At 36.6% G+C, this 14,274-nt stretch overlaps 1 protein-coding gene across 1 annotated transcript; it reads right to left on the bottom strand.

The window, feature by feature from the left end:
* Positions 1–220: 220 nt before the first annotated feature.
* Positions 221–14,270, bottom strand: LOC121602417 (golgin subfamily A member 6-like protein 22; the record flags this gene model as incomplete). Its single annotated transcript, XM_041931182.1, is given in 18 exon segments — positions 221–1,853; positions 1,921–2,055; positions 2,214–2,284; positions 2,377–2,739; positions 2,807–3,022; positions 3,120–3,842; positions 3,845–4,341; positions 4,344–5,181; positions 5,267–5,434; positions 6,969–7,151; positions 9,223–9,339; positions 13,367–13,392; positions 13,395–13,664; positions 13,667–13,856; positions 13,934–14,016; positions 14,019–14,070; positions 14,072–14,101; positions 14,220–14,270. Coding segments are annotated over 18 exon segments (4,104 nt in total), but the record flags the coding sequence as incomplete, so codon positions are not given.
* Positions 14,271–14,274: the final 4 nt, after the last annotated feature.

The raw sequence follows: 14,274 nt of genomic DNA, 5'->3' as shown, positions 1-14,274 counted from the left end.
ACGTGATAATAGAATATGCAAAAAATGATCCTCCGAGTTTCCGAATGTGAAATAAAAAATATTTTTTGTTGCTTTCGTTAAAAGAACATCGCAATCCATATCCATCATGTTTATGTTTTTATCTATTTGAATAGCTGTATTGGTTAAAAAACCTTCGACTATTTCGGTTCTTTTTTTGTGAACTTTGAACATATAATAAAACTGCATACTAAATAATAAATAAAGTGTTTAAATAATTTTATTCACTGCTAACTTTAACTTTAACGATAAGTTTTACCATAACGAACGAACACAAACTTTGCATTTTAGATAGAACCGTTTCGATTTCACTAATCGAAAGCCCAGAAAAAAACTTGAAACTAGTTCTACGCATAATATTGATAATTAAAATACAATATAAAAATCAGTAAACTATTGTATACTAACCATCGATTTTGTTATAGATAGTGATAGCGTATAATATCAGTTATAGATTTAATATCGTGCATATGTTTGTTTTTTAGCAGTGTACAAGACCTACTAACGATTTGGTCCTGATTTTCTAGAAAGCGTTGGATAGTTTTACTTCGTCTGAAGCTGAAGGGTATTATCAATTGGACACAGTAAAACAATACTTATAGTGCACGATTTTGTTTGACCGACAATGTCGAGCGATTGCCATGCGGTACAAATAGCGATTACACACTTGCCTTTGAATTCTATTATTGTCTATTGTGTGTGATTTTGTGTGTAGTTTTTGTTTACATGCTTTGTTTCTTATTTAATGTATCGTACAATACATAGGTGCGTAGAATATTACATAACTAATTGATTTGTATTTTACTGCCATGTAATTTGATAATACATATTAAACATTTACGGTGGCTCAGAACTGGTCGCTTATGATTTTGCTTACAAGAGTGTAGTTTTTCTTTATGCTAGGATCATTAAACTAAGAACTGCTTCATTCAAATGTGATTCTCTGTAACGATAGTTAGGAAGTGTAAACTCCTTTTTAGCTGTTTCGCAACTCAACAGCTCTGTGTCGAATCGTAATTTGAAATTGCTCTTCATTTATCATCCATGGTCTATTGATGAAGAGTAATAATATAGCACATGATATTTTTTGGTAGTCAAAAATCACTCTTGCAAAGGGTTCTTGTTTTATTTTATAGAATAATAAATGGCAGCAAGTGTTCATCTGGTTTGCTAAATATATTTTAGTGATCGCTACTTGCGTTTTATTGTTTAATCTCCTAGTTCAATCAACCATTAATTTGGCTGTCTGGATACTTTACAGAATTATTGCTTGTGATAAAGTGGGAGAAATGGCTTAGATACTAGCCAAGATTTAACAAAAATGTCTATTTTTGTGGTTGTCATTGATGTTTAACGCATGGAAGGAATTTGTATTCCAAATTATTTGTTACATAGTTTTAAATTTTACCAAAACGCTTAACGATAACAGAACCAGCGTTGCATATGTTTCTATGTTGGTTGTTCTCTGACCATTCTTACTGTACAGTTTGTTTACGAAATCACAATTAGTGAATCCAACATAACAAATAATTTACCAACCATAAGGTTGTAAAACTACTTACCATTCTCAATTGAAGCTAGCAGCAACCCTTTCAGGTTCTCCTAAAGAAATTACTACTAATAGTTGTACTCTCATTACGATATGTAGTTGTTTTTGTTTCTAGTCGCGTTTAAGCAAGACCCAGTTATTGGTGTAATAAAAATTAAAGTACACCAATCACTAATTCAAAAAAGCAAACCCATTTTAGAAGAAGCTCTTGAGGAAACCTGCTGGTCCCGCATCTTGTGGCTGTGCTTGTGCTGTTTTCAATTTAGCTTGAGCATTTTTTAAGGCCCTGTAAACAAATTCACATTTCAGTGACCGGTTCGATATTAAATCTGTTTGGTAACAAATATACTCACTGCTGCAAATCCATTATTGTTTTTTCTTTCTGGTTCTGTTCTTCTTGTGTCATTTGCACCAACTGGAGGAGTCGTTCCGTTTCAGCAGCAGATCGCTTGGCTTCCTCTTTTGCATCCTCTAGTTCCTTTGATGCTCTACAACAAATACCATATGGTAGTGATTGTATGAGGGTTTTATATATCAATGATTTGATACAGATATGCCGAGGTATAATTCCCAAGGTACAATAAAATCAAGATAGAATATGACTTTCGCATATACTAATTAACAAAGCTATTGTTTGTGTACATACTTATCTAGCATCTGCTGGGTTTCTGTTAACTGTTTATTCAATTCTCCAGCAGCAGCAGCAGTTCCGCCGGCCTAAAGCAACACAACATAGGTAAACAAAATAGCAAGTGTAGGTTGGCAAATGTAAATTTAGAATCAAGCATCATGGATCATACTGATCTTACCTTTTGTAATGATTTTTCTAGTTGGTCCATTTGTTCTTTGCGTTTCTTAAGTTGTTTGTCAAACTCAATAAGATTTTTTTCTTTGTCTTCCAACTCTTTGCGCTTATTTTCAATAGCTTTGCGCTGATCTTCAAACGTTTTTCTTTCGCTTTCCAACAGTCGAGTTGCGTCTTCGATTTGCTTCATTTGTGCTTCTAGTTGCTTACGCTCCGCCTCACTTACGCCTGCATTTTGAGCTACCTTCTGATTAGCTGCCTGCGTTGCTTGTTGCAGTTGTTGTTGCATCTGCTGTATTTGTTGCTGTAGCTGACCAACCTGCTGTTGTTGCTGTTGAGTCTTTTTGGTCGCTTCCAAAGCCTCTGTCTATAAGAAAGAAAACAAGCAATTATTAACCCAAAATCAATGCACGGAGGCTTTAATTGAATATTACTTGGCTCTTTTCTAATTCCTGCACCAGTAACTCCAACTGATTTTGGAATTGATCGCGTTGTGTAGCAGCTGTTTTAAGATCTTCTTGTAGTTTTTCTAGATCCTTTTTATTTGACGGCGATTGCTGTGGTGGTTGTTGTTGTGTTGATTGTTGTTGCAATTGTTTCTGCATATTGGTCATTTGTAAGAGTTGTTGCTTCAACTGTTGCTCCATTACCTAGAACGAAAATAGAAATACATTAATTTGCATCGAAAATATGCTGTATGAACAGTTACAATCTTCAAGCTAATAAACATGAAATTGTTACTCATACCTGCATTCGCTTCTGTAATTCAATGGCCGCCTTTTCTGCTTGATCTGCTCGATTTTTCTCCTGTTCCACAACTTTACGCCACTGTTCGAGCTCATTATCTCCACGAGCCCCCGTTTCCTGAAGCATTTGTTTCAGCTTTGTAATTTCCTTCTTGTAGTTCTGTATTTCCTGGGCCGCAACTTGGCCTTGTTGAGGTGCAGCAGGAGCGCTTCCTGGCTGTTGAGGAGAGCTCTTAAGACGGCGATTTTCTTCACATTGACGCTGCAGTTCCACTTCAGCTGCGTTAAGCTCCTGCTGGAAACTCATTAGCATATCCTGGCTCTTTTCCAGCTGCATCACTAGTTGATCGCGTTCGGCCATCAGCTGTTTGTTATCAGCTTCGAGTTTCATGAGACTTTGCTCTATATGGTGGTTACTGGCATGTTGCTGGTGATGTTTTTCATAGATCTTAGTAGATTGGCGAAGGGTTTCCTTTTCGGCTTCAGATTTTTCCAGCCGCTCGAGCACACGTGTCAGTTCAGCAGACATACGCTCAAACTCAATACGTGTGGCTTCATAGACTTCTTGTTGTTTCGTTAGATGTAGCTGTGCCTTTTCTAGTTCCTTTGCCAAACGTCCGGCCTCCATCTCGGTGGCGTCTCGGCTTTGCAGCGCCTTTTCAAGCCGATCACGCAAACGATCTAGTTCGTTTTTGTCTGCTAAGCTTACTGTACTGGTAGCGGCCAACGCTCCGGGCTGATAGCAGATTGCGGATTCTGCCGCAATCGCTCGACTTCCTTGATTAGTTTCTCATGCTTGTCTCGTATTTTTTCATATTCAATGTGAGCACGTTCTGCATCGGCTCGCTGTTTATCTTGATTTGAGATAAGTTTAGTTACTTCTGCTCTAGCCAGATCGAGCTGTAGGCTGGTTTCGTGTAACTTTAGCTCCATGGTTTGGAATTCGTTTTCTCGTGTCTCAAACTTCTCTTTCATTTTATCGAATGTCTCCTGTTCATATTGCGATTTGCCTCGGAAGTTTTCTAGCTCCACGATAACCTTGTCGTACTTTTCCCGCAATCGATCATTCTCATCCTTCATACGGCGGGCTTCACGTGAGAAGGATTCATTCTCCTGTAAGCGTCGCAGTTCTGCTGCCGTCTTTTCGTAGCGCTCACGCATCTTTTCGATCTCCAATCCATAGCGTGCTATTTCTTCCTGAGCTGAGTCAAGCGAAGCCGTTGTTTGGTGTATAGATTGTGCGAACGATCTAGTTCATAAGTTAACCGCTCGATTTCTGCCTGTTGATTTTCCTTTTCCGATTGTGCTCGACGCAAATCGGTTTGACATTTATCAAGCCTCTCGCGAATCATGTCTACATCCTCCTTTGCCTTATCTTCGAGTTCTTTCGAGCGACCCAGCTGCATTGCTGCACGGTCGCATGCTTCCTGGAGCCGCGTAGTTTCCTCCTGGATTTTACGTAAGTCTTCTCGTGCTTTTGCTGCTGCCAGTGCAGAACGTTCAGCTTCTACCTCTAAACGATTGCGGTCTGCTTCGGCCGTGTCGACTCGTGACTGTAGTCGATAGATTTCATTTTGGGCACGATCATACTTCTCAAGCATCTTCTCAAACTCTTTAGTGGAAGTGTCTTTCTCATCAATCAACTTTTGACTAGCATACAGTGCTTTATCAAGCTTCTCTTTTAATATATCGATCTCGGTAGTTGCATCATCTCGTTCCATTTGAAGCTTTTGATGTACCTGATGTGCTTTTTCCCAGCGTTCTTTTACTACCTCAAGTTCTGTCTGTATAGCATCGCGTTCTCTTTGATATTTGAGTGCTGTACTCTGAGTGGATTCGGATTTTTCCTTCAATTTTTCTAATTCATCACTAAGCACATCGCGTTCCTTTTGCAAACGAGCAAGGGATGACTGTAATTTATCCGCCTTGTCTCGATAGCGATCGAGGTCCATTTGTGCGGCTTCTTTCTCTTTTTGAATACGTGAAGCTTGGCCCAAAGATTTGTCTAGCTGCGACTGAATATTTTCAAATTCATAATTGATTTTCTCTTTTTCGAGTTGCAACTATATTAAAATAGAAGAAAAAATAAATAAATGCGAAATAAATATAATTCAAGGGCTCATTGTGTCTTATTTATGTTATTCTCACCCTGCGGGTTTCTCCACCGCTCTTATCTAATTTCTCCTGCAAATGATCAATTTCATTTTGTGCTTTGTCGAGAGAATTCTGTAGTTTCTCTTGGGTAAGCTGCGATTTGCCGAGAGTAGCCTGTGTACGTTCTAGTTCTTCACGTATTTTTTCGAGCTCTGCGTACGCCTAGTTTTATGAAATAGTTTACAGTGACACAAATGTAGTATATATTTAGGTTGTTATTAAAGGTTGCAGAATAAGAGATTTTTCATGAATAATGTATACTTAAAAGAAGAAAAAGATCCCATACGTGTACGTTAGTGTATCAAGATGGAGAATAGGAGCTCAAAATGTTTTTTTACTTTCATTATATCAAAAATGCATACAATCATACATCTTTTATTTATTATTATGTAAAGACTCCCAGGTCATATAGCTACAATAACATAATTGCATTTTAACTTGTAGATGTTTTAAAGATAATTGCCCATACCGACAATTTTGAACATTCATATGTATGTATCGATGGTTTCAATTATATGAGTGAAATAATACAGGTCATAGAGAGTACACTACAAAGCGTAGAGTGGTAACGTACTGCAGGAGCGATAGATTTGAACTACCAATCATTCAATATTTACATACAGCCATGTACTTTTTTATTTTCTAGATAGATACTTATAATTAGACATTAGTTACATTTCATATTTATGCAGGTATATGCAGGTGGTTAACACTTATACCATGGAATGATAAGTAGTTAGCTGCATGCACAATGGCTAGTATAATTAGCCTTAATTGTTTGCCTTTAAGTTGCAATGTATGGTTATTGTTCATGTTTCCTTTTATATTGAATCTAATTGGAGATATCGTTGTCATATTATAAATTGTGTTTTTTTTTGCGGTTATTCGAGTACACTGGATTTTACGCACGTTGGTTTCAAGTGATATGTATTGAATTAAATGATTAAACTTTTAGCATACAAAAAATAATTGAAATCTTTTGATATTAAGGCAGATCCATTTCGACATCTATACAACACAGATAAATACTTATCTTATCCATAATCACAAACATTACGCGTTGACAACATATTGAATAATTTTGCTATGGTTTGCTATACGACACTCATACGATTTATATTGTAGGGCATGATGATAATACAAAGTGAGCAAAAACTAATTGATAGTGTTGATTATGATGTGAGGTTAGTAAGATTGCTGTGATCTACAATGCAGCATCTTTAACCACATAAGGTATCTATGGAGATCGTATCAACTCATAGTTGTACATGGTTGCGTTTGTAACATCCCTTAAGGCATAACAATGGCACAGAGTTTTTTACGGCATGTATTTCATGTGCTTTTATCAGAATATGAACGTGTATGTAAAACTAACAAATATAAATGTATTGTTGTAATAGTGTCTACTTAGCGTGCAAATCGATGTTAATGATAAGCCAATATCACTTACTAATAAGCGATAGTGAACACGAAATGTGTAGTTTGAATAGGAACATATTTTTAAAATCACTTAATCTTATTTAGCACCCCAGTCTCCAAAAACAAAAATTTGCATAAATGTTTAATGGTTAAATACTTATACTTAAGGCATCGTTTAATGAAATGCCAATAGAAAAAAATGTCAGTCGTATGTAATTATGCCAGTCATGTCATGAGGGTATATGTGGAAATTTAAAACAACGGAACAGGAAATTACCTTATCTCTTTCACTAACAATTCGTTGTATACCAGCCTGGCCTCTTTCCATTTCCTGTTTCAAGCTTTCCTGTTCACCTTGTGCGTTTTCAAGCTTAGCCTTGAGTCTATAGACTTCGCCTTGACTCTTCTCTAATTTCTCTTGCAAGGCGGCAGCTTCCGCTCTTGATCGTTCAGCGTCAGTCTAGACGAGAAAATTGCCGATCGATTGGGTGACGTGTAATGCGGAGTTTAACCGCATCAATTTCGCAATTGACACAGGTTAAGAAATGGGACAGAAACGAGAAGAAAGAAATGTGAAGAGAAAAAAGAAAAGAAAGAAGGGAAATCAAATCAAAATCAAATTCGGTTTAATTCTAAACGCAAACAAATTCTATAGAATTGCTATTGCTATGTGTTTCGATAGCATAAAAGAGATTCTTACATTATCATTCACTTGTAAATATTGTATAATAAAGGATAGAGCTTTGATTAAAAAAAAAACTTGAAATTGACAATCAACCTATAGCAATAGTTATGAAAAATATACACGTGACCATAGAAGTGCTAAGTCCATTAAATGAAATACATACTAAGATTAAAGAGTAGTTATAAGTAACAAAAGCAACAAATACTGCTAACAATCTATCATCAAGTGTGAATGTGTGTACTTTACAAAGAGGAGATGAAATCTAAAAGCAATATGCTGTTGTGTGAATTATTCCAATCCTGGCTTTAAGACTGTGTAGTTTGATCCGTCAACAGCATTTTGAGTGCATGAGTAGCAAACATTAACATCACTGAGTAATTTACGTTGGCGTCAGCGTGATATTTGTGTAAACTTAGTGTTGTGTGATAAATTGATTCAATTTGATTAAACTATTCCCAATATATCAAATGCTGTGGCATTAAATAAAATGATTACTGTTAGGAATAATTGGAGAAATCTAGTAACGATAACTTGAGCATAAATAACGAACAATGGCATAAAAAGTAACAATAAGGCCAAATTAAATGTTGTTGGCATTTGGTTTCAATCTTAGATCAAATCAATAAATTACTGAGAAAAGATCAAGATTGTGTAAAAAATTGCTACTCACAAAATCGTGTACCGTATGTTCCTATAAAACGTTGGTGAACGGATTATCAGTGATTGTGTTATGTTGTGTCATGAATCAAATAAAAGAAACATCTAATTAAATGCAATAAAAATGCGCTCAGAAAGATGTAATCTAATAATGTAATAAATATCCGTATTGAAATAATGTTTTGTATACTCAGATTGGTCATCGAAATTATATAATACCCATACTATAACCTATACCACCCATATAAGGCTATCAATGACAATTAGTAAAAGTTTATTTTTCGAAATGGTAGAACATAAACATGTGGTGAAGTAGTAGATAATTTAATTCATACACATTTAGCCAAATACAACTAAAACACTTACATTATTTGTAACAGTTATGCAAAATAACAGTAACAACTAAATAATAGGAATCCATCAATTAATATAACTGTCCATCAATTAAATGATTTATGTATTGCATTGTTCCACAAAAAACAAAATGAAAATACAGACATATCAAACATAAAAAAAATTAAATTAAACCAAATATAGCATTATCTCCACATCGAAAACGCATGATATTCTGAGCATGCATAAAGAACATTAAAATCAAAGCGTGTTAACGCAATTTAATCATGTAGCTATTGTATAATTAGATACGAGCATTAAGAGTATTTATTATGGCTCAAATTAATAAAAAACCTAGCAACAAATAAATCTATACTTATTAATTCTTTACATTTTCATGAAGGATGGTCTTTGAGGGAAAATAAAGATATTGTGAATAAGCAACAACAACTATTGAAAGAATTTAAATCTACTGTGTAATGTATGATTACTAAACTGAGAGAATATTTAGATTTTTAATATTTAGCTTCGTGGAATAATCAAATTATCTAATTATCTCTTCAGCTGTATATATTGATTGGAGCTAAGTGTATTGATTTGACACCTGTTAAAAGTATATTTTCGTTTTTATTTATATTTTCTATTAGGATTACAATGTCGAAAGTAAATGTGAAAACATTTTATAAACATAGAATACTATTGACCGACTTGGGTCCGAACATTGAGATGATAAAGAAGTATTGTAAATTCTATCATCTATACTACAACATGAATTTTACAACCAATATCAATTTATTAGGCAATACTTATGCAAAAAGCTAAATAAAAACATCACGATACGACTGATTTTGCTTACTTGTGTCACTCGTAGCTCAGCTTGCGTGCGCCGTAGTTCGTTTGTGGTTTTGTCTGCCCGTTCCTGGGCTCGATCAAGTTCTTGTGATGTGCTCAGCGTAGATCTGCCAAAAGTGGTCTAAAAAATGGAACAAAGAGATTGTTAAAGTATTTGTGATTAAACAGCCCCTAGTCCGTGTCTGTGAAATGTTTCATTAGCGTTTCGAATTTGCGTTTCATTGGATCATGAGAACTGACAGCTTTGTAATTTGTGTAAATGTATTGGTAGGGAAAAAGCAGCGCGAAAATGATATTTATATTCTGTTTCGACACCAAGGTCCCTTTAAGACAGAAGGTCGAGTAATAAGGACATGATAGCAAACATCTTCTTCTTGTGTGCCCAAGGACTGTAGGAACGAGGTCAAGTAATGTATAAAGATTTGACAAGTAGCCAAAAGTTCGTTGCAGGCAGTTTGACATCTAGGAGCCCTTTCGATTCAAATTTTATTTATAATTAAAATGATAAATCGATCAGGTCATTTTACAGGAAGAGTAAACATATATGCCTGTAGTAACAGTAAATGTTTGAGGCAATGATGAATTTTCAAGGGCTTTCTGCTGTCAAATGGCATCCAAGATGGCCAATCCGATTTTGGCTAATATGCGTAGCAATTATATTTTATAAAGTAACAATGTATTTTAACCCAGCAAAAATGCACAAAAGCAAAAGAAGAAAAACATATTATCGCAACAAAATTCGTCAAATTAAGATCGAAATGCATTTAGACTATATTTAGACAATAACTATATTCCTACTGTCTTTTTTTAGTATTTTACGGTTACTTTCAGGTCATCACAATTAAGATCACTTATACTATAATCTATAAGTACTATAATATACTATAAGTGACCGAACGTAAGAATACTGCATACCGAGCAATGCAGCAACGGCATAGAACGCGGGCATGCGCAGAGGAATATTCACGGCTTAGACGCGAAGAGAAACGAGTTCACCGCTCCAAGAAGCATGCTTTGGAAGAGCAAAACATGCGGGAACTCGAGCAAACCAGAGAGGCGTACGGACCGACACGAAAGTTTTACCAAGCGATAGCAGGTCACCGAAACAACGTTGTACCTAAGGTAACCTGCTGTCGCAACAAGGATGGAGATCTGGTCAGTAACCAGCCAGAGGTCTTCTCGCGGTAGGCTCAGTATTTTGATGAATTACTCAATGACCAGTTTAGCGAACAGCTAGAAGCGCCACTAGCAGATAGTGTCATGCTACTGCCACCTAGCATAGAAGAAACACGAAAGGCTATCCGTCGGCTGAAAAATAACAAGGCACCCGGAACCGACGGAATTACAGCTGAACTGGTCAAGAATGGAGGTGCACGACTAGAAAACGAGATTCATCAAATTGTTACTGAGGTGTGGGATAGCGAATCGATGCCTTGTGATTGGAATCTCGGCATCATCTACCCCATATACAAGAAGGGAGACAGCTTGGACTGCAACAACTACAGGGGTATTACGGTGTTGAATACCGCCTATAAAATATTCTCCTGATCCTTCAGGATCGCCTTGTCCCGCACGTCGAAGAGATAGTAGGAAACTATCAAAGAGGATTCCGAAACGGAAAATCTACCACTGATCAGATCTTCACCATGCGGCAGATCTTGGAGAAGATGGCTGAATACAGACAAGACACATACCATCTCTTCATTGACTTCAAAGCCGCATATGATAGCATAGCCAGGGTAAAACTGTATGACGCTATGAGCTCTTTTGGAATCCCGGCCAAACTGATGAGGCTAGTTAGAATGACTATGACCAACGTCACATGCCAGGTGAGGGTGGATGGAAAACTCTCAGGACCTTTTGCTACCACCAAAGGTCTGCGCCAGGGGGACGGGCTCGCTTGTCTCTTATTCAACCTGGCGCTAGAGAGAGCCATCCATGACTCGAGGGTGGAGACTACGGGAACCATCTTCTATAAGTCAACCCAGATCCTGGCATACGCTGATGATATAGACATCATTGGTCTGCGGCTCTCCTATGTAGCAGAAGCCTACCAAGGGATCGAGCAGGCGGCAGAGAACCTCGGATTGCAGATAAACGAGGCAAAGACCAAACTGATGGTGGCAACATCAGCGGGCCCGCCAACAAATAATCAGAATCTACGTAGGCGTGACATGCAGATAGGTGAACGCACTTTTGAAGTCGTCCCACAATTCACCTATCTGGGATCAAAGGTCAGCAACGACAATAGCATGGAAGCTGAGTTGCGCGAAGGATGCTGGCTGCCAACCGGTCTTTCTACAGCCTGAAAAAGCAGTTCACCTCAAAGAACCTGTCGCGACGGACGAAGCTGGGACTATATAGTACCTATATAGTACCAGTACTCACATACGCCTCTGAGACATGGACACTGTCCAAATCTGACGAAACCCTCTTAGCCGCGTTCGAGAGGAAGATGCTCAGAAGGATACTTGGCCCCGTATGTGTGGAAGGACAATGGAGGAGCCGCTATAATGACGAGCTATACGAGATGTACGGCGACCTCACTGTCGTACAGCGTATCAAGCTCGCCAGGCTCGGTGGGCTGGCCATGTTATACGCATGGAAACGGACGACCCAGCCCGTAAAGTCTTTTTAGGCCGTCCACAAGGACAGAGGAGGCGTGGTAGGCCCAAATTGAGGTGGCAAGATGGCGTGGAGGCGTCCGCCATTAAGGCCAGGATAACGGACTGGCAGACGAAGGCGCGAGACTGTGAGCGGTTTCGGACACTCCTAAGGCAGGGCAAGACCGCAAAGCGGTTGTAACGCCGGATAAGTAAGTAAGTAAGTATACTATAATCAAAAGATCGCTTTAACCTCGTTAGAATCTGCCACAATTATTTTGTTAACATGTCATTTTGTCGAAAAAAATCACATGTAACTGATAAAATTGGATAGTAAAAATATACAACTCTACAAACGCGAAGTATTAAAATCTATTGTCTAAACACTCTCAATAACGTACCAATTTGACTAATTGGTCTAATTTATCTAAATACCTTATATTGTCCAAAGAATAATAAATACAACAATAATTATGATAAAAATAATAATAATAATAATAATAATTACAATAATAATAGTAATAATAATAATATTTAGTATAATAAAAATAATAATAATAATGGGGGCCTTTCCGTTTTAAGCTCGTAGGCTGAAATTTCAGCCTGTCAGCTTTTTGCATTGTATATCTGTTTCGATCAGCTTTCTAAGTGGGTATAATATACAGGTGGGCTTATCCCAAGGTGTATGAATTTAGAAGACTGATTTTTATCGCTACTGTTTCTGAATGAAGATTTTAGGAGTGTTTTGTGTATTTGTCATGCCTTCAGAAAGCTTGTTTGAACAAAAGTTTTCACTCATCCTGTCAAAAAGTGATATTCAAAATTGGTTATAAAAAAAAAAGCTATGAGACCACCTGGACTACATACACTTTGATTCTAGATTCCTTCACGTGATCTCTTTAATGCACCTTGGGATAAAGTAAAAAAACCCGTGTTTTCGAGCAGGTACTCGAATCTAATTCTAGCTTTGTGGGTAGAATAATCTAGACTGAAAATTGCAGGCTAGTTTTTTGTGTGGTTTTGTATGGAGTGTTTACATGATTTCAGCCTCCAACTGTCAAACTCCATACAAAAAACTAACTAGAATCGTGTAGGCCCCCAATAATAGCAGTAGTAATAATAATAATAATAATAATAACAATAATAATAATAATAATAATAAAATAATAATAATAATAATAATAATAATATAATAATAATAATAATAATAATAAAATAATAATAATAATAATAATATAATAATAATAATAATAATGAATTGATGATGATGATAATAATAATGATATAATAATAATAATAATAATAATAATAATAATATAATAATAATAATAATAATAATAATATATCAAAGTAATACCTATAAATGTAACTGCAAAAAATCATTCATGCATAAATAAACCTTAACTAGCATATAATTTAATAATCATCCAAATGTCAAACTCCATTGTTTTCAATAAAATCGTACATATTGATGGACATGCTGATAACCCCGGTATTTTTTCAATACATAGAGCGTTAGTGAGATGGTAGTGGAATTAATATTACCTGTGATCGTTCTAATTCGGCACGTAACGTTCATTCTCCAATTCTAAACGAGATAACCGTTGTTTCGCGTGATCCCAATCTGCTCCACTGCGACCCACATCACTTGCTGTTTTATGTTCTAGCTCTGCCTTCGACTTGCCGAGTTCACTTTGCGAGCTCTCTAATTTTGCTTCCAAACGATCTTTCTCTGCAAGAGCTCTATGGAGGCGAGTTGTTAACTTTTCTACCTCGCTATCAAGAGAATGAAGCTTCATCTTAAATTCAGCCAGCTCTCGTTCATGCAACTCTCGTTCTTCTTTTTTTCCGCTTCAGCTCGATCACGCTGATCTCGCAGTTGTTGCATCTGTTTTTCCTTATCGCCAATAGCCTCCTCCAAACTCGTCAGAGCTCCTTCGGAACTGCAATGATGGGCTTGCATTGCACTAAGCCTTGCTCGTGCCATGTCGACTTGGTTATCTTTCTCCTTAAGCAAATCTTCTAAATTATCAATCTGTATAAATGAAACGAAAAATATACTTTTACAGAATTTTACCAGAATGATATGGAAATATCATCGTTAATAAATACTTTTCGTTGAAGAACGTTTATCTTCCTGTCTTTAATATCCATGTGTTCTTTCAGCTCGGTGAGTTCGGTCTGTAGACGATTTTTTCCTGAACAGTATGCATTGTGCCTTGAGTTTTTTTTTCAATCATGCGATTTTTTTTCCTCTAACCTATTACGGAGTTCCTCGACCTGTAAGAATATAGTAAAATATGAATACAGTAAGAATATAGTAAAAAACGCAGCAAATTTTTAAATAGATCTCGATTTTAACTTCGGTGTACATGGTAATAGATTATACAACACTTACATCTGATTGCAACATATTGTAATGTTCTTCTTTGGCGCATAGTGATTCTTTCAGA

This window comes from Anopheles merus, unplaced genomic scaffold, assembly GCF_017562075.2.
Source record: "Anopheles merus strain MAF unplaced genomic scaffold, AmerM5.1 LNR4000446, whole genome shotgun sequence".
Classification (NCBI taxonomy): Eukaryota; Metazoa; Arthropoda; class Insecta; order Diptera; family Culicidae; genus Anopheles; species Anopheles merus.
Note: the sequence above shows the minus strand (reverse complement) of the source record. Positions and strands in the feature narration are given on the sequence as shown.